General features: G+C 46.5%; 1 protein-coding gene across 3 annotated transcripts in view; it reads left to right on the forward strand.

Moving 5' to 3' along the window:
• The window catches only part of SLC35F2 (solute carrier family 35 member F2), a 336,025-nt gene that overhangs the window by 299,723 nt on the left and 14,710 nt on the right, over window positions 1-21,592 (forward strand). For all 3 annotated transcript variants that reach the window (XM_069202328.1, XM_069202329.1, XM_069202330.1), the window contains exon 7: window positions 2,479-2,633. In XM_069202328.1, the coding sequence (XP_069058429.1) occupies window positions 2,479-2,633 (155 nt within the window). The remainder of the gene's footprint in view (window positions 1-2,478; window positions 2,634-21,592) is intronic.

Below are 21,592 nucleotides of genomic sequence, written 5' to 3' on the forward strand. Positions count from 1 at the left end.
TGAACGTTGTTCTGGCACCACAGGCCCTGCTGCCTGTCCTTAGCCCTCTTTCCTTTCATATTTGGCCGGGTGGTAATAGTCTCATAAGGGATGGTTGTTCATACTCCAGACCAGCCCCTCCAAGCCCCCAATCCCTCCTCACACTGTAAAATTTATTTACAAGTTGGCAGGTCTCTTGGTTTACTGTCATTTTTTCCTTTGCTGGCGGTGCTGTGCTCTTCCAAAGAGCTTTGAGCGACGCCGGGGCTTGCTGCACCTTGAGATGGTTCCTGTGCTGAACCCTCTTCAGTAGAAGCTGAAGGGGAGGATGGCTGTGGTAGAGCTGCTGTCTGTCTGTGCTTGGCTGGTGGACTCCAGAAGCAGCTCATGAATAGAGAAAGCACTTATTTCTGTTCCAGTGTTTGACAGGCACGCTAGAACCTCCAAGGTGTGAATAAAGCAAAATGCTTTCAGGACAGATTGTGTCTATCAGGCATTTTTCAAAGTGGTAGTATAAAGCACTCATAAATTGTACGTGATTTAAATAAACACTGACCCATCATATACCATTTAATACATATTCAGGCTGTTTCCGCGTGCTGCGCTGGAACATGCTCTGTCCGTGTCACGTATAAGGATTGATGAATAGCTGGACCACCGGACTGGGCCAGACCCAGTGCGCACAGCTATAAGGTCCAAATGTCCTTAATCTTATCCTTGACTTCTAACTCAAAAACAGCATCATTTCTTTGTCAAAAAGTTATATTCCAGTGTCCACAACTTATATTCTTGGTAATTTATTTAGGAAAACAGGATTCAGTTCCAGTCAATCCACATACAAATGTTACTGCACATTTGCAAAGTTCCTCGTGGATAATGCTTTGTCATCATACAGACTGCATGCTGTTTCCCTACACCAGGTGGTATAGTAGGGTACGGGGGTAGCAGGTTATGAAGTACAGGGAACAAGTGGTTCAGGGATGGAGTTTCAAGTGTTTCAAAGACGTACGACTAGATAGATTGTTCTTACGGTTACCTACGACAACAGATGCAAAGAATGCCCTTGCTGTGGAGGACTTGAGGGTGGAGTGATGGTTGGAAGGAGTTGTATCTTTACAGCACAGAATATTTGTCTTTTTTTACCTGATGCACAGAGGCTCCTAGCACAGGAAAACATGATAGGCCACACAGTGCATCCTGAAACCTATTTAAAACTTTATACCACCACAACACTACTGATATTGATGGCTGGGGATAAGCCACATACCATAATCCCTTCTTGTAAATTGCACGGAGAAGCATTACTGGATGCTGTAATTAGATCCACAATCAAATAAGCGGTTGTTTCAGAGCAAAAATTAAGATACTGTTTGGAACACGAGGGGAAAATGTAGACAATCGTTAAAGGGGTGAGGGAAACACTGTTAGGAACCTATCAGGAAGAGAAGAAGAAACTGTCAAAAGTTAGGATAACCCACACTACATTAATAGAGAAAAGCCAAGCTGTCTTGACTAAAAGTCCTACACCACTAGAGTGCTCTCTGAGGGGGACAAGCCTGGGGGAAACCTAGCTGATGTGCTCAGGTCTGAAAGTGCTAGACCAGATTATACACCAAAAAGAATAACTGTATACCACCAACAAGCGATCAGTGTGTTCATCAGTGAATACTACTCATGTCTTCATGCCCAACTACCAGCTGCTTACTTTGATGAGATTGTGGAGTGTTTGCTAGTAGACAGGATAGAGGATAGGCTCCTTTTTGGAGGATCTGTTGGATATATTCTATCTCGCTGTGACAGTTTGGAAGATTAGGCCCACTGTTAGTTATTTGGGTAGGAATAGATACCCTTACTCACATGGTCTAACTTACTGTGCATTGTGCAGCTAAAGGTATCTACTTTTCCAAAGTTTAAGCAAGATTTTAAAATGTCTATCCTGTTCCAGTGCCTTTTAAACTCTTTTGTCTATTTTTTAGTGTAAATTGATCTGCTTGTTCAGATGATTGGACAATATAAAACTCAATTTAAGTGATAGGTGCTTCCGAATCCATTAGTCCATAAACTGAGACTCCAAAATGTAAAAAGAATTGCCAATTTAAGTGTCTTACCCTATAATTTAAGGCAGATTTAGTCAGGACTCCAATGACAATTGCATTATATATATCAGATTAATTATTCCAGAAGCAGCAAAATAACTCCACTGTGCAGTCTGTAATTTGCATGTACAAGTGGTACCAAGTAACTGAATTCTGGCACTTTCAGCCCATTTGTGACATAGGTGCAAACTGATTGGCACTATATATTCTGAGAAGGTGACACAAAGACTGTTAATGTTCCTATTGTTCGAAATAGCAACTCGTCTTGATGTGCTGCAGTAAGATTATAGTCTTTTTTTTCCATATTAAATTCAATGTGTTGACCATGGCCAATGTACATTCATGTTTTTTGTGTTGGCTGTTCTGTTGTTTTAACTATTTTGCTTCTTGTCTCGTTTTACAGCATTATTATTTACAGCTTTTGCTCTATGCATGTTCGGATTATACAGCCTCATGCCTGTCGTGATTAAGGTCACCAGCGCAACATCTGTCAACTTGGGCATTCTGACAGCAGACCTTTACAGTCTCTTTTTTGGACTCTTCCTCTTTGGTTATGCGGTAAGCATAAAACTTACTATATGAATGTATAAATGTTTGACTCGTGTTCTCCTTTGTCCCTTCCTTCTGTTTTCTGCAGGGTGTGTTTGTCCTCCATGCGTGGCAGGCTTTATGGCAAATAATATCATTTGCAGGTGACTGTGCTTGCATCCCGACTTCGTTCCCTCTCAGCTTGCTCAGGCTGGCTATCCTTGGTTTAATTCTGATATATTTATTCAGATACAAAACATACTTTTTAAAAACATTTTCAAACAATACAAACATTGCCTCTGGGGCGCAGAAGCATTGTGTCAAGTCATTACTTTTACCTGTCGTCCAACTGAGTCTATTGCCTCATAAGTGACTTTCAATAGTAAGATATCAGTAAGGTGTCTCCTGTACTGCCCCTGAGCCCGATCGGCGGAGATAACAGCTCCCCCGTCCCATCCCATTGCTCCCTATTCGCCTATGTTCCTCACTGATTGTCCCGTGTTTCACCTGTGCCAGTCATCTCTTTGCATGGATTGTGGTGTTTGCCAGCATGTTCTTCCTTGTTTTCACTCCAGTGGTCACTGAGAGTAATTGTGGCTAATCCCCATCTAGTGTCTCCAATTGTTCTGGTGACGGAGGACGGAGGGGGTGTCCATGTTTTTTAGGTAGTCTACTAAGTGTTCCCGTGCTCTTGCTCAATCTAGTGTACCTTGACCCTGTTTCGTTTCTCTGAGTATTATTGCACCCTCAAATGTCACCCATCTGATCAGTTCTTCTCTCCATTTAGTCATTTTAGGGCCCCTACAGTTCTTCCAGTACTTCATGATCTCCCTTTTTGCAATGATCAAGACTAAGTATATAATCGGGTGGTCATTTTGCGGGTCTTGGATATCCTCCCAGAAGACAGGCCAGAGAAGTGTGTGGGCTCGATCTCAGTGTGACTTCATTGATACTATGCACCACTCTTGTCCTAAAGTCAGTTAAATGTGGGCACGTCCATACCATGTGAAGCATCTCAGCTCCATGTTCTCCACAGCGCGGACAGGCCGCTTCATTGGCCCCAGAGAGGCAGATAATCCTACTGGTGGTGAGGTAGGCCCTGTGGAGGAAGTAAAAGCTTATCAGTTTAAAGCGGGCATTCTTGGACACTGTGTATGTGTTGGCTAGGATCTTGTCCCAATCCATCTCTGTGATTGGGTGTGTGGGGTCTCTTTCCCACGCTTCTCTCAGTGCCAGTTAGGGAGTGTTACTGTCATGTTATATTCCCTGGTAAAGGCAGGTTATCGTTTTAAATCGGCCCGATGTAGCACATAAAGTTTGGCATCATCTGTGATGTAATGGTTTCTCTGCCCCTGGTCTCCAAAGGTCACGTATTGTGGCCAGCACCGCTCTCTGCAACAGAAACTGCCCCCCCCCCCCCCGGTATGTTGTAAGTTGAGGCGAAGTCTTCGAAAGACAGTAGCTCTCCATCCCTATAAATATCCTCCTCTCTGGTTACTGTGTACCCCGCCCAGTCTGTAAGGTTCTGTAGAGCGTCAGTCTGTGTTATAGACACGAGTCCTTGGAGTGGTCAATCTGGAGAATATGGTACTGCAGTTCGAGAACGCTGACGTGCTAGTCGCCAGCAGTATTGAAAGACCCGCAGGTCTGCCTTGCCCTCCAGCAGTGGTCACCTGGGGTTCAGGAGGATCTGATATAAGATTCGGGGACTCAGAGTGATCCCTGTTAAAGTTCCACCAGGGTGTCTCCTACAGTAAATCCGCTGGATAAACCACTGCAGTTGAGCTGCTAAGTAGTAAGTGTCCATGTCAGGTGAAGCTAGTCCTCCCTCCGCAGTTGGGCGCTGCAGCTGAGATAATGCTACTCTTCACCTTCCCCTCCCCCATATGAGACCTATTAGTAGGGAATCTAATTCCTTAAAGACCCATTTGGTATGATGAGGGGCAGTGTAGAAGAGAAGCACCGTAGTCTGGGGAGTGCCTCCATTTTTTGTGATGGTGATTCTGCCTGCTATTGATAATGGTAGGGTTTTCCTGAATTCTGTATTGGACTTGAAATTCCTGACTGCTGCCCCAGTATTGCCTGCCAGTCGATCAAGAGGATTGTGGTATATTCTGACCCCTAGGTATTTAAGGCACGTCCCTTCCCAAGCGAGGTCCCACAGGTCACCAGGCTGGGGGCCTGAGTGGCTGAGGAGGAAAAGGTGGGATTTTTGCCAGTTAATGCGCAGGCCAGATGTTCTCCCAAAGCATTCTAGTAAATCTGTTGCTCTAGGCAGTTCTCCATCAATGCCCAGCAAGAACAAGAGCATGTCATCTGCATAGAGAACGGTGTAGTGCTGTATGCCCTGAACATCCTTCCCCTGGTATGCTGTACCTGATTGTGCACTACTGGCCAGTGGCTCTACATCAGTGACAAATAATAGGGGGGAAATCGGGCAACCATGTCTTGTTCCCCTTCCCACTACATATGCCTCCAAGATCTGACACCCCGTCCGAACCCTGGCCGTAGGTGACGAGTACAGGAGTTTGACCCAGTGGATAAATCTAAGTCCTAGGCCAGTCTCTGCCATCACCTGGAATAGGAAATCTCACCTTACACTATAAAAGGCATTTTCGATGTCTATCGCTACTGTGGCCTCCTTGTGTTTGTCTATTAGGTCTACGTCCAGTATCGGTAGGAGCCTCCGAATGTTATGTGCCGTATTGCGCCCTGGGAGGAATCCGGTCTGGTCCGGGTGGATGAGTGTGGGCATCAAAGGGAGGAGTCGGGTTGCTAATATTCTACATAGAAACTTGTAGTCAATGTTTAGCATTGACAATGGCGGTATGCCCGCATGTCTTGGGGTGGGCGGCCCGGTTTCAGTAGTGGGATCACTAACGTTTCCCCAGTGGTAGTAAGCAAGTGTCCTGATTCCTAGGGGCTCCCATAGAGATCCACCAGTTTAGGTGCATGGACTTCCTGGTACGCCCTGTAGAACTCCACTGGTAGACTGTCTGTCCCTGGGTCTTACCTCAGGCCAGAGCTTTGATTGCAGCTCTCACCTCTGGGAGCGTGATATCTCTTCCTCGTGCCTCCTCCTGCTTCAGTGAGATTATGGATGTGTCACTGGGTCGAGGAAATCGCTCATTAGTTGGGGGTTAGGTCAGGCGGTGGCGCATATAGTTTTATGTAGTAATCCTCAAATCTGTCATTTATGGCTCCATGTGACTATAGGGATTCTCTGAGTCTGAATGTACCTCCAAGATGACTGAACCCCTGGAACAGGGATTCGCCAACCAGGCCAATAAGATCCCAGACTTCTTGTGCGCTGCATGAGCGTGGATCATGTCTTCACAGTAATCAAAGCAGCAAAGTTTCTCATTGTGTGCTGCTACTTGTTCTTTGGCTTCTAATAGTGGTTGTGTTAGTTCTTGGTTCTCTGGCCTTGCAATCTCTAGTTCTATAAGAGTGTTCTTGTGAGTTTCAATGCCCCTTACTATGGTGCACCGCACTCCTATTATCTCTGCAATGCAGCACCCTCTGGTAACTGCCATGAAGACGTCTCATTCAAATAAAGGAAAGGTTGTTGTGGCCATGTTGTCTAAGAATTAGGTTCCTATGGCCTCTCCTATGGTGAGCCTCTCCTAAGCCTGGCTTTCCAGTGTCTCTATAAGAAGGCACCAGTTGGGAATACGAGGGTGTTCCCTATACCACTCCAGGGATAGCGATGCAGGATTGTGGTCGGACAATGTTCGGCATTACTATTCCATGTTTTGTGCTGCGCCATGCACTCTTGGAGAGCACAGAAAGGTATCCAGGTGTGCATGTAAATCATGCATTCTCGATTAGAACGAGTAATCTCTTTCAGGGTGTGTTCATTGCCATGTATCTATCAGTCACCATACTCGCTGCCAGTCAGTGAATAATCTTGCGAGGTGGTGGATAGGGGAGTCCTGCAGTGGTGGATGGGACCTGTCTCTCACTGGGTGTGCTGCGCAGTTATAGTCGCCCCCCACTAGATATCATGGCTCATGTATGGTGCCAGTACCCTAAACGTTGCGGTGAGAAACCCGCCCTGGTCTGTGTTGGGGTCATAGATTCCAGCTATTGCCAGACCTCGGCAACTCAGTCTTCCCGACACCAGCATGTATCTCCCATCAGGGTCTATGAGTACATTCATGCTTTTGAAAGGGAACCCCGGGCCGGATCCACACGAGTACCCATCTGGCAGAAACCAAGTAGAATGTGGCATATATCTGTTCTCGCCATCTCATGTATAGCGCCTTCTTTTCTTTTGCATTGAGGTGAGTTTCCTGCAGTATGGCAAAGTGTGTGCCCCCTTCTCTTTAGGTATGTTTGTATCTTGTAGCGGTTAGTCATATTATTGAGCCTCCCTCACATTCCAGCTTAGGAATGTATAGGTTAACAGGGTTGCCATGTGGGTGTGGTATAATCATTTCTGTAGGTCAGGAGTAGAGGGCCCGATTCTGGGCAGTGATTGTGTTTCAGCAGGAGATTCAGTGTTTGTGCACCCCGGCTGTTGTGGGCAAACCTATGCATAACCCCTCATAACTGAAGTCTGAAGTCCCAACTCCCAGTCCCAGGACAAGAAGAAACAGACTACCTGTTCAACCTGATGTGCAGCATTCAACACTTGTGCAGTCATCATCCCCACAACTTCAGTAGGGGGGGTGCACCAGTTACAGCGCCTCTGGGGCTCACATCACGCCACCCGGAGGAGGGAAGGATAAGTGATCCTGATTATGGCCCACCCGCCAGTCGACTCTCTCGGATCGGAATCACTCCTTACTATCACAGTCACATGTTGGTGTACCACTGTCCATCTGCGACCCAAATGTCTCCACTAGTTGATTTCATCAGATATACTCGGGATGATCCGTGGTAACAAAGATTCGGTGTCACGAGAGGTTACCCATGCTCGCTCTGAGTCCAAGTCACCTGAGTCATCTTCTACTTCTGCAGTAGGGGGGACTAGACCCCGCTTCGCTGATGGCCGCTTCTTCTTTCACGACCCATCGGTGTTCCGGTATTGCCTGTGAATGGGATGCCGCTGCCCCTAACTTTTTGTGTAGCTTCATATTGGTTGATATCCTTTTTGGTCTGGTGGTCGTAGTCTCGGGTTGGTCGTCGTCCCCGGGGAGTCCATTGATCAAATCCCAGACCGCAGCGGTTATAGTGAAAACTGCACTCCATCTCCATGAGACACCTGTAGGCCGGCAGGGAACAACATTGCGTAGTTTATACCTAGGCTCCAAAGTCTTTTCCTAGCCTCGATGAAGGAGGCCCTCATTGTTTGGACCTCCCTGGTAAAGTCTGGGTTAATCATCACCCTCTAACTGTCCACTAGGATGTCCCCCTTAAGTCTTGCCTGGGCCCAGATATGATCTTGGTTACAGTAGTACAGGACCTTGGCTACTAATGGCCGCTGATCCGCTCCAGGCAGTGGCGGCAGTGCCAGCACTCTGTATGCACGCTCAAAGACGTACTACTGAGACAGACCCTCTTGGGCCACCTCATCTCAGAACCAGGTCTCCTGGAAGTCTACCATGTCTCTTGAGGTGCCCTCTGTTTTTTCCAGAAGGCCAATGAACCGGATGCTATTCCGTCTTGCCCTGTTTTCAGATTCTTCTGCTCTCTTTCCCAATATCTTGACTCTTTCCTCCACAAGTGTCATCCTATTGCCAGGTCAGGAGTGATGGTGTTGGGCGCCCGCTCCGTAGTTGTGACTCTTTCTGCAAGCCTTCTGTGGTCGTTCCTTAGGAGCCCTATGTCAGCGGCCTCCATGTCTATTTTTAGCTTAAGTGTCTTGCGGGAGGCAGTGATGGCCTGCAGTACTGTGTCCAGGGTGACACTCTGTGTCTCCATTTGGGGCGAATCTGCACTCGCAAGGTGAGCACCATCTTTTATTGTGGCCATTTTCCGGGAGGAGTCAGTCGGACATGCCCCTTTGTTTGTGTGTATTTGCCCATATTGTTTTGAGCAGGGGTTGCTACGGTACTGCTGGGAGTTCCAATGGTTCCAGGCCCGAGGTAAGTGTTCAGGTATCTAATCTTGTTGATGCAGCTAAGTGTCTGCACTGGCATGCTGGGCTGCTTGGTCTTTAGGTACCCTAGCTTACATGTGGTTGTCCTAGCAGATCGGGTCCTTCATATTCCTTAGTACAATGTGCTGTGCTAAGATGCAATACAGGGTAGTCTCCACGGCAGGGAACTGACCTGCTGTGTCAGCCTTCATTGCTGTCCCTAGATGGGAGGGGTGCCCCCATTCCCGCGGTCAGGGGTCAACATTGCATGCAAAACCCGGTAGTGACAGGAGGCATCCTTCACCCTCTGTGCACTTGTGTTGTGCCCCTGTTGGCTCCGCTGGACTGACCGCACCCTTCCCAGGTGGTTGCGCCGCTCTGTTTGAGTCACAGTTCTCAGGTATGCCCCAGACAGCTGTGCCGGTATGCCGGGGGTGAAAGGCCGCAATTCTCTCTCCTTTTACACCGCTGGTTGAATGCTCCCTGTTGCCTTTTCCCAGTGGGCCGGCTAGGATGTACGTTTAGTCCTGATTGGGCCCACCTGTGTGAAAGGGCATGCAGCGCCAGGCCCAGCAGTTCTCCGCTCCCCTCGGGCAGGATGATTTCCTCTCGGGCCACTGTTAGAGTTTTTCAGTGACTTGCTGGTATTATGCCCCTTTTGGTTCTGCGATGCTATCCGTAGCCTCCCCAGGTGGTCGGGGCACTCTGGTTTAGTTGCTGTTCTCAGGTAGGTCTCAGGCAGCTGGGCTGTTATGCCTGTGGGGACAGGTCGCAATTTTTGCCCCCTCTCACACTGCTATTTGAGCACTCCCGCTGCTTTTTCCCTGTGGGATGGCTAGAGTGAGCGTTTAGTCCCAATGGGGCCTGCCTGTGTGTGAGAGGGTGTGTAGCGCCGGACTGTGTTGTTCTCCAGTCCCTTCAGGCAGGTTGGTTTCTTTGCGGGCAGCTGCACGGGTTCCCCAGTGTCTGGCCCAGAGCGCCCTGGCCCAGCGGTATCCCTCCCTGTCACCTTTGCTGCAGTTGTCTCCAAAGCAGTTGATGCCGGTATCTCTATGAGCTGTGTGGTCTGCTCCATCAGGACGTGGTCTTTTCCAGCTTAGTCTCTGTCCAGGGCTGCTTCGTTCTGCATTTAGCAGTCCCTCTGCATGGCCAGCTCTCGTCCCTCACTCCAATTCCTGATCTCACTTGTTTCTCGCTGTAGGTACTTTCCGGTGTGTGTTGGGGTCTGCCAGCTTTGTTCTGCTAGTGGCAGTGTGCCATCCCGCTACACTGTCGCACCTGCCTCACCGCCATCTTGGAGAGCGGGCTGTCGGTCGGTTGCGGATTTATTTATGTGCCTCCTACTCGTCGTTTTTAGGGTCGAGCACAAAGCGCTCTGATCCTGCTGTAATTTCTCTTTGGGCTTCTAACCACGCCCATGTTACATCAGCCACTTTCTTTGGTTCGTGGGCTTGCCTTTTAAAGTCCGCTTGCCTTCATTAGTGCCTTTTCCAGTGTTTAGCCCTCCTCAAGTGCACCGACCAACCATTGAAAACATACGAGGCTCGGTGTTTTCCGTATGGTTTCTGGACCACTTTTTCTCTTTATTTCACAGCGCAATCATGCTTGTTTTTTTCCCAATTAATGTGGCAAGAAAAGTCAGGTTAGGAGTTTCCAACGCTAACAGCTCTAACTTGACGAAATGCAAGACCCGTTGCATTGTAAATGCTTGTTCTTGCTTGGTGCCAAGGCACCGGTTTGGTGTTTGTTAGGTTGGTGTGGTTGTTTCAGGAAGGATGTCTCCGGATGGCGAGTTCAGCCGTAAATGCCGCAACTACTGCCCTACTTCATCAGTGTGTAGCCCCGCCCCATATGCAGAACAGACATGAATATGTCATATGCAATCTCTAACTTTTTTTATTAATAAAATAATCGCTATTCTGCTGATACTCTCTCGTTCCACGTTCCTAGAAAGGGGATGTGTGTGAAGTCATGACTCTTAGAATCCTGGCATACACCGTTACATTTTTGTTACAAAATATTGAACCATTTTTCCTGAAGTGCTGTTGGAGCATATACTCTACATGCTGGTTTTCTCTTCAGTCGAGTTGCCCTAAGAACAGCTTGCGGTTCTTGCGGTGTGTGTTTCTCAGGTGGACCTCCACAGACTCTCTGGTGAATTGATCCTCATCATAAGATGAACAGTTGCATTTCTTAGGGGTGTAACAGATGTAACCACGACCCCATTTTTGTAGTCTCCAAATCTTTTGACCTCAAAAGGATGGTAAAGGATGGTAATTTGTTGTTGACTTTCAGGATTTCATTCTACAACAATCAAGATTTACACATATCTCAGAGTTATCTCACAAGCATGTCATAGTCTGTCCTGGATAATAGCCACTGAAAATATACGCAATAAACATTATACATTAGAACTTACATTGCTTTGGCTCTGTCACTTGTCTACAAATTTACAATGCTGACCTTCTAACTTCAGTCATTGATTTTTTTCTGTTGAAACTATTTGAGCCAGAAGTGCAACCAAAAAGGATATTACGTGTGAGATGTGTGCAGGATGAGTGGTAATGGCAAGTGAAGTGGCAACATTTTAGGTAGAGGATATAAGGAAAAGACAAGATGATTATAATGATGAGAAAATTGAATATGTGTTGCAAGTTGTGATCGAAACGTTAGAAGTCAATCACCTTATTGCTGTTGTGCACCGCTGGACAGGGAAGAGCTGAGAATAATTATGGACTCATTGTTTGAACACTAGAAGGTGCATATTGTATCAGTAACTCTCTTCCAAGGTGATGTATTAGTCTATTGGAAGAATATATTGAATCATAATCCTGTGCCAGAGAAAATATTGGGAACTTTGACAAGTAAAGGTGTGATATTGAAAAGGGAGTAATGCAAGTTTGATGTTGAGGAAGTAGTTTACATACGTCTTCATATGTTGAATGATGGACTGAAGCTTAAAGAGTGGATGGCGAAAGTTGTAAGAGACTCCTTATCCCTAAAACGTAGATCAGGTGAGATCAATCTTTCAAACACCGGTGAGATTGTGTAGCAGGGATGTCACCACTGAAGACTACAGGCTTCAAATCATGTCGTGCTTGTGAGAAGCAAGTGTTAGTCATGGACCCTCCCGACGTTTGTGTGTGATGTCTGGGTGCACAACACTTGCAGTCCTGTGACAAATGTTCCTTGTTGCATCCAAAAGCAATGAAGGAGTGGAAGGCCAGACTTTACATGGCTGAACACACCTATCAACATTGATCCACTACAGCTCCTAGCGTTGATGCGTCCAAAGTTCCCAGCGCCATCTTCCATTCCGCAGCAAGTGGCTGTCTTTAGGAAAGTCATGCTACAGATCCTTAACTTTGCTTCAGCTCCGTGTGGTGCACCTTCTTGCCTCGCAGGTCCTCTTGTCGCGCTTCTGTTGAAAAGCGATCCCCTGGTGCCGACTAGCCTTGCTCTGAGTCTGCATGTTCTACCACTGCTCTGGCCCACACCTCTGTTGAAAGTTTCACTGTATGTTGCTCCAGCTGTGCCTCTACCTATTCCTGCGACCTTGTTACCAAGTCCTTTAGCACTGGACCCTGAGTCATATCCATTGTTGGAAGAGTCAGCCTCATGTAACACTACACAATTATTAAAGCACAGAATTGTCCTAAAGATGACACCCCGGTGATTCCCCTTCTCCAGCACCAATATTTTTCTTGTATGTAAGCCATTTTTGGCTCTGATTTAGATGCTATCCAGTTACCTAAAATGGTCCCACATGGTGAGGAAAATGATGAGGAGACTGAAAATGTACTCGCTCCATACTATATTAATACTGGCCTTTACCTGGAATTCAAGAATGCACATGGCCTTGACACCTTTTTTGATTCCGTCCTTCAGGCACCAAATGGTTCTCTTATTGCAGAGTCATAAGGAAAACTGCAGTTGTTTTGAAACTCCCTCTTCCATCCGACAAAACAAAAGCGAATTTGCGAATGGAGATCGTTCAACCTGGGCCCTCTTTTCGTGAACCTGTTTTGCCTTTTAATGAGTCTTTCATTGATCCTACCTTGAAATGCTAGTCTAAGCCCTTTTTGGCCATTAACCATCCCATTGCCAGACGACATAGATGGAAACTTGGGGACCGGAGGTTCCTGACTCAACACACTACTCCTCAGAACCTAATTGTGCAAGTCTTTACTCCTATAGTTAAGTCATACTCGTTCTCTTCTGCTCCTACAGGCAGAAAGTTAAAAGCAATTAAAGTAATAGGCAAGAAATTCTTCTCTTTCAGTATTTTTGGCTGTGTTCCTTGAATGCTTTTTGTGTTCTTGCTCACTATTGCCACGCTCTTTGGGAAAGCGGCCTGGGAGGTTCTGACAGCATTACCGAAGGGTCTTCAAGTTTCCTTTGTGCAAACAGTTCAGAATGGACAAGACCGGGCTAAGCACAGATTCTGTGGCCTGGCCTGGATTCCACAGATTTGGTTGCTTGTTTTATGGGAGGCAGTGTCATCATCTGCAGGCATACCTGGATGGCTCAATAGGGGTTTCAACTGTCCAGGCATCCTTAATGGATATAAGGCTTCTGTGTGGTGTGGATCTCTTTGATGAGACATCTGCCTTTTCCTTGGAGAAATGTAAAAGTAGCCATGCAACTGTTCATAATTTAGGTGTAGCCTCCTGACCACATCAGTTCCACCAGCAATATTGGAAGTTCAAAGATTACCGCAGAGTCCTCATTTTCTGTGAACCATCAGAACCCATTCAGTAGCATGTGCAGAATGTTTCAGACTTCAGAGGCAGAGATTGTGCTAAAGGGAGTGGACAAAAGCACCAGCAATCTTCTTACTCCTCGCACAGCACCACAACAGAACCACATTAGTTCACTGTTAGGCAAACTGAACAGCATTTCCTGTCTTGCTGACGTTTGACCACTGGGTCCAGAAGCTTATCCATGTTGGCTGTGTACTACCCTTTCTGGATGCTCTTCCTTATATCCCACCTCCGTCTTCATGCTGGCTTTTGGGAGATCATGCTAAAATATCAAAGAAGTAGTAATGTTGCTCACCAAATACGCGATTGAAATAGTACCCCTAAGCTTGATTGCTAAGCCTGCTACTTCCTAGTCCCAGGAAAGACCGAGGCTGGCAGGTGATTCTTGATTTCAAAGAATTTAACTCGCTCCTCTAGAAGGAGAAATTAAACCTGTTGAAACCTGGGCCTGTTTTTCTGCCCTTGGACAATGAGGACTGCTTGGTATCCTTGGTCCTACAGGAAACATACTTCCTTGTACCAGTCATGCAGTCCCACAGGGAATACTTGCATTTTGTTGTCAGAGCCACTCGTTTTCAATTGATTGTCCTACCCTTTAGTGTTATATCAGCCCCTCTGGTCTTTGCGAAAGTCACATGTGTGATTGTGTCCCTTCTTTCTTTGCCACTCCGGTGTGTACGTGTCCCTGTATCTTAAAAACTGGCTATTGAAGGTGAGCTCACCTCATCTAGTTTTAGACCACCTGCAGAACAAAATGTTTCTGCCCTTCAATCTGGGATTCTCTTCAGCAAGTCCAAATCTCACTCCAGACCCACACAAAGACTACCCTATGGGGCCTTTTTGCACAGGGTAGTTTTGAAGTTCTTTCCAACCCCATAGCGAGTCCACTACATTCAGGTTATGATTTGATCTTTCAGCCAAAACCTGTTTTTCCAGCATTTACAACTTTGAGGTTGTCTTGTTTTTTAGCCTCTTTCATCATGTTGGTGCCCTTTGCTTGTCAGCACGTGTGCCCGTCACTGAAATTTAAGCCCGCACCGAGGCAAGCATGCAGGCCCGTCATTGAAATGTAAACTTGCACGGAGGCAAGCAAGCGGGATGCCTGTCGGACAAGATCCACTTATTTTAGGAGCAATATTGTGACTTACAGTGATGGGTGATGGACACTGAGCTGGTGTGTGGTATATCATTCTGCCTTCCTCCCATGGAGGCTATGGTGGTGACCAGTGTATCATTCCTTGACCTGAGAGATCACCTGAACAAACCAGAGATCTAGGGTCTTTAATGTCTGTCGGAGCAGTGCTGCCACATAAATCTTCTGGAGCTGCATGCCATTCGGTTTGCCCTTCTGACCTTTCCACCATCTGTCACTGGCAAGTTGATCCCGGTGCTCACAGACAAGACAACTGCTACGGGGTACTGCAATAAGTAGGGCAGCGTGGGCTCATGCTCTGTGGAAGTGTTCATGTTTTGGCGCTGGCTAGAGTGCAAAGGAATGTCAGTGACAGTGAGTCACCAAACAGGATCCCTCAACAGTAGGGCAGATTAACTCAGCATGTGTCATTTTACCAACCATGAGTGGCATCTGCAGCCAGAGGTGGCACAATACGTTTTTACCCTGGAGTTTCCACTTCAAAGGTAGCTGGGGAACACAGCCCACCTTTGATCATGCTTCAGCCCTCTATATACATTTCCACAATTCACTCTGATCCCGTTTTTCTTAGAAAGGTCAAGTAAAACAGAACAGAGAATATTCTTCTTTCCCATGATTGGGCTTGGCAGGCATGATATTTGGAACTTCTGACCTTGAGAATTTAACCTCCACTTTAGCGTCACCTTCAGGAGGACCTTTTGTCAAGCAAGTGGACATGGTATTCCACCCGAACCTACACAGGTTATACTTTAATGCATGGAGACCAGCTCAGGGGTTATGACCTTCCGATGAAAGTGGTGGATGTCATTCTGTCTACATCCATCATCCCACCGAGTGTACATACTCTGGTAATTGCAATTGCTTTGTCCCCTGGTTTGCGGAGAAGAATATTGACCCTTTGAGGCAAAGTTGCCTAATGTTCTATTCTTTTATCCTTGACCTGGCGCGGTTGTACGGTGGACACAGTTAAAAGTTACTTATTGGCCTTTTCATACTTTCTTATTTTGCCTGATCAGTTCTTATTTTTTAAATAACCTGTTGTGGTATGTTTCTGTAAAGGGCTTTCACATGTTTCCTCTCTTTATCATGCCACTGTGGAACCTCAATCTAGTTTCCACTTTCCTAATGTGTGCTCCTTTTGAGCTGCTCCATAGCTACACACCTTCTCTAAAAATTGTGTTAGTCATTGAAATCACGTCTCCACATTGAGTTAGCAAGCTTCAGACTTTGTATGTTCAAAATCCATATACAGTATTTTTCCTGGACAAACTGGTGTTCGATGGCATCTGTCGCTGTAGATACACATGGTCTGCATAGCTCGCCATCTGGTGTTGGGTCGGAGTGTTACAAGTTGTTTTTCTTCGAAGAAGTGTTTTCGAGTCACTGGACCGAGTGACTCCTCCTTCTGTGCTCATTGCGCATGGGCGTCGACTCCATCTTCGATTGTTTTCTTTCCGCCATCGGGTTCGGACGTGTTCCTGTCGCTCCGAGTTTCGGAACGGAAAGATAGCTGAAAACGGAAGATTTTCGACGGTATCGTTGCGATCCGGTTCGAGATAAACACATACGACGACGCATTGAACATCGAAGCGCTTCGGTGCCCTTCGGGGTAGATTTCGGCACACCGTCGGGGCCTAGTCGGCCCGACCGCGTGGAGAACAACGCCGATGGAACGGACCCCGTTTCGATTCTGCCCTGAATGCCACAACAAATATCCCTATACGGACCAACACTCGGTCTGTAACCTGTGCCTGTCACCCGAGCACAGCGAAGAATCCTGTGAGGCCTGTCGGGCGTTCCGGTCCCGAAAAACTCTGCGCGACCGTCGAGCGAGAAGACTGCAGATGGCGTCCACGCCAAAGGAGCATCGACAGTTCGAGACAGAAGAGGAACAGGAGGAATCCTTTTCCATCCAGGATTCAGACTCCGACGAACTCGACAATACAAAAACTGTGAGTAAGACGTCGAGATCAGAAATTAAAAAAGGCAAAAAGGCCCAGGGGACGCCACTGCCAACCGGCCATGGCTCAACCCAAATTCACGGTGACCAACAATCGGCACCGAAAAAGGCCCATTCAGTGTCGAGATCGTCCGACTCCGGTCGAGACACCGGCACGCAGCCTCCTCGGGACCGAGAGAGTGCTAAAGAGAAGCATCGACACCGAGAGTTCGGTGTCGACACGGATCGACGCCGAGACAGTGGCGCCAAAGACCATAGAGGCCAAGATTTTTCGGCACAGAAGAAGAGGAAGGTTACCTCGGAGCCGAAAAAACAAACAACAGGGTTTTCGGAGCCGAAAAAAGCACCAACAGACCCAGTTTCAGGCTCCTATACTGAAGAACATTCTATGTCTTCACAAATGAAAAGACACAGATTCGAACAAGAACTGCAATCCACTGAAGTGGATCACACGCAAAAGCGTATCTTTATTCAGCAGGGGAGAGGGAAGATCAGTACCCTTCCACCTGTCAAAAGAAAGAGAACACTTCAGTTTGTAGCACGAGAGGCTCCTCAGCAACAAACAGCAAAGACGGTAACACCTCCTCCCTCGCCTCCACCTGTAACTCTGGCTTCGCCAACTTACACCCCGTCACATTCGCCAGCTCACACCGCCATGAGCCACGACGACCAAGATCAAGACGCGTGGGACTTGTACGATGCACCAGTGTCTGATAACAGCCCAGACACATACCCAACTAGGCCATCACCACCTGAGGACAGCACAGCCTATTCACAAGTGGTGGCTAGAGCAGCTCAGTTCCATAATGTGGAACTACACTCTGAACAAGTAGAGGATGACTTTTTATTTAACACCCTCTCCTCCACCCACAGCTCCTACCAAAGCCTGCCTATGCTCCCAGGCATGCTACGCCATGCAAAGGAGATCTTCAAGGAGCCAGTTAAAAGTAGGGCAGTAACGCCTAGAGTGGACAAAAAGTATAAGGCGCCTCCTACTGACCCTGTATTCATCACCTCTCAGCTGCCACCAGATTCTGTGGTGGTAGGGGCTGCCAGAAAACGGGCAAATTCACACACTTCTGGGGATGCACCTCCCCCAGATAAAGAAAGCAGAAAGTTCGATGCAGCCGGGAAGAGGGTCGCTGTCCAGGCAGCAAACCAGTGGCGCATCGCAAACTCACAAGCGCTGCTAGCGCGATACGACAGAGCCCACTGGGATGAGATGCAGCATCTCATTGAACATCTCCCAAAAGATCTACAAAAAAGAGCAAAACAGGTTGTTGAGGAGGGTCAAAACATCTCCAACAATCAAATACGCTCCTCTATGGATGCAGCAGACACAGCCGCAAGGACCATTAATACGTCGGTTACCATCCGTAGGCACGCATGGCTCAGAACGTCTGGATTCAAGCCAGAAATTCAGCAGGCAGTACTTAACATGCCAGTAAACGAAAAACTTCTGTTCGGTCCGGAGGTCGACACAGCCATAGAAAAGCTCAAAAAGGACACTGCCAAGGCCATGGGCGCACTCTACTCCCCGCAGAGCAGAGGATCTTATACCACCTTCCGCAAAACACCTTTTAGAGGAGGGTTTCGGGGTCAGGCCACACAGGCCAGTACCTCACAGTCCGCACCGTCCACCTACCAGGGACAGTACAGGGGAGGCTTTCGGGGCCAGTATAGAGGAGGGCAATTCCCTAGGAATAGAGGAAGATTTCAAAGCCCCAAAACCACTACCAACAAGCAGTGACTCACACGTCACTCACCCCCCCCACACAACACCAGTGGGGGGAAGGATAGGTCAATATTACGAAGCATGGGAGGAAATAACTACAGACACATGGGTCCTAGCAATTATCCAACATGGTTATTGCATAGAATTCCTGCAATTCCCTCCAGACATACCACCAAAATCACAAAATTTATCAAAACACCATTCACAGCTTCTAGAGATAGAAGTTCAAGCACTACTGCAAAAAAATGCAATAGAATTAGTACCAAGCACACAAATAAACACAGGAGTTTATTCACTGTACTTCTTGATACCAAAAAAGGACAAAACACTGAGACCAATTCTAGACCTCAGAGTAGTAAACACATTCATCAAATCAGACCACTTTCACATGGTCACACTACAAGAAGTGTTACCATTGCTCAAAAAACACAACTACATGACAACCCTAGACCTCAAAGACGCATATTTCCATATACCAATACATCAATCACACAGAAAATATCTAAGGTTTGTATTCAAAGGAATACATTACCAATTCAAAGTATTGCCTTTCGGTTTAACAACCGCTCCAAGGGTATTCACAAAATGCCTAGCAGTAGTCGCTGCACACATCAGAAGGCAGCAAATACATGTATTCCCGTATCTAGACGACTGGCTAATCAAAACCAGTTCGCTCATACAATGCTCAAACCACACAAATCAAGTCATACAAACCCTCTACAAACTAGGGTTCACCGTCAACTTTGCAAAATCCAACATTCAGCCAAGCAAAGTACAGCAATATCTAGGAGCCATAATAGACACGACAAAAGGAGTAGCAACGCCAACTCCACAAAGAATTCACAATTTCAACAGAGTCATTCAACACATGTCTCCAAATCAAACAATACAAGCAAGAACAATACTACAGCTCCTAGGCATGATGTCCTCATGCATAGCCATTGTCCCAAACGCAAGACTGCACATGAGGCCCTTACAACAGTGCCTAGCCTCACAGTGGTCTCAAGCACAGGGTCACCTTCTAGATCTGGTGTTAATAGACCGCCAAACTTACCTCTCGCTTCTATGGTGGAACAGTATAAATTTAAACAAAGGGCGGCCTTTCCAAGACCCAGTGCCACAGTACATAATAACAACAGATGCTTCCATGACAGGGTGGGGAGCACATCTCAATCAACACAACATAAGAGTACAATGGAACATACATCAAACAAAACTGCATATAAATCATCTAGAATTATTAGCAGTTTTTCAAGCACTAAACGCTTTCCAACCAATCATAACCCACAAATACATCCTTGTCAAAACAGACAACATGACAACGATGTATTATCTAAACAAACAAGGAGGAACACATTCAACGCAGTTAAGCTTATTAGCTCAAAACATATGGAAGTGGGCAATCCACCATCAAATTCGCCTAATAGCACAGTTTATTCCAGGGATCCAGAATCAACTGGCAGACAATCTCTCTCGAGATCACCAGCAAGTCCACGAATGGGAAATCCACCCACAAATTCTGAACACCTACTTCACACTCTGGGGAACACCTCAAATAGACTTATTTGCAACAAAAGAGAACGCAAAATGCCAAAACTTCGCGTCCAGATACCCACACAAGCAATCCCAAGGCAATGCCCTATGGATGAACTGGTCAGGAATATTTGCTTACGCTTTTCCTCCTCTCCCTCTCCTCCCTTATCTAGTAAACAAATTGAGTCAAAACAAACTCAAACTCATTTTAATAGCACCAACGTGGGCAAGACAACCCTGGTACACAACACTGCTAGATCTATCTGTAGTACCCCACATCAAACTGCCCAACAAACCAGATCTGTTAACGCAACACAACCAACAGATCAGACACCCAGATCCAGCATCGCTGAATCTAGCAATCTGGCTCCTGAAATCATAGAATTCGGACACTTACAACTTAGCCAAGAGTGTATGGAAGTCATAAAGCAGGCCAGAAGGCCATCCACTAGACACTGCTACGCAAGTAAGTGGAAAAGATTTGTTTGTTACTGCCATCATAATCAGATACAACCACTAGACGCAACTCCAAAACATATAGTCAATTACTTGCTCCATTTACAAAAAGCAAAGCTAGCCTTCTCTTCCATTAAAATACACCTTGCAGCAATATCTGCATACCTGCAGACTACCTATTCAACTTCCTTGTATAGGATACCAGTCATCAAAGCATTCATAGAAGGTCTTAAAAGAATTATACCACCAAGAACACCACCTGTTCCTTCATGGAACCTAAACGTGGTCCTAACAAGACTCATGGGCCCACCTTTCGAACCCATGCACTCTTGCGGAATACAATTCCTAACCTGGAAAGTTGCCTTTCTCATCGCCATTACATCTCTGAGAAGAGTAAGTGAAATTCAAGCGTTCACAACACAGGAACCTTTTATACAAATACATAAAAATAAGGTCGTCCTACGACCTAATCCAAAATTTTTACCAAAAGTTATTTCACCGTTCCATCTAAATCAAACGGTAGAACTACCAGTTTTTTTCCCACAGCCACATTCTGTGGCTGAAAGAGCACTACATACATTAGATGTCAAAAGAGCATTAATGTACTACATTGACAGAACGAAGAACATCAGAAAGACTAAACAGCTATTTATTGCATTCCAAAAACCTCATGCAGGTAACCCAATATCAAAACAAGGTATAGCCAGATGGATTGTTAAATGCATCCAAATCTGCTACCTTAAAGCAAAAAGACAACTGCCCATTACTCCCAGGGCACATTCAACAAGGAAAAAAGGTGCTTCAATGGCCTTTTTAGGAAACATCCCAATGCATGAAATATGTAAGGCAGCCACATGGTCTACGCCTCACACATTCACCAAACACTACTGTATAGATGTGCTATCCGCACAACAAGCTGCAGTAGGTCAAGCTGTATTAAGAACTCTATTTCAGACAACTTCTACTCCTACAGGCTAAACCACCGCTTATGGGGAAATAACTGCTTACTAGTCTATGCAGACCATGTGTATCTACAGCGACAGATGCCATCGAACTGAAAATGTCACTTACCCAGTGTACATCTGTTCGTGGCATCAGTCGCTGAGATTCACATGGGCCCACCCACCTCCCCGGAAGCCTGTAGCAGTTCAGAAGTTACCTTCAATTTTGTACATTTGTATATATATTATTTAAACCTTTAATAGGTACATACTTACACATTTCATTGCGCGGGCACTATTACTATAGTACAACTCCTACCTCACCCTCTGCGGGGAAAACAATCGAAGATGGAGTCGACGCCCATGCGCAATGAGCACAGAAGGAGGAGTCACTCGGTCCAGTGACTCGAAAACACTTCTTCG

Source organism: Pleurodeles waltl, chromosome 8 (assembly GCF_031143425.1).
Source record: "Pleurodeles waltl isolate 20211129_DDA chromosome 8, aPleWal1.hap1.20221129, whole genome shotgun sequence".
NCBI lineage: Eukaryota > Metazoa > Chordata > Amphibia > Caudata > Salamandridae > Pleurodeles > Pleurodeles waltl.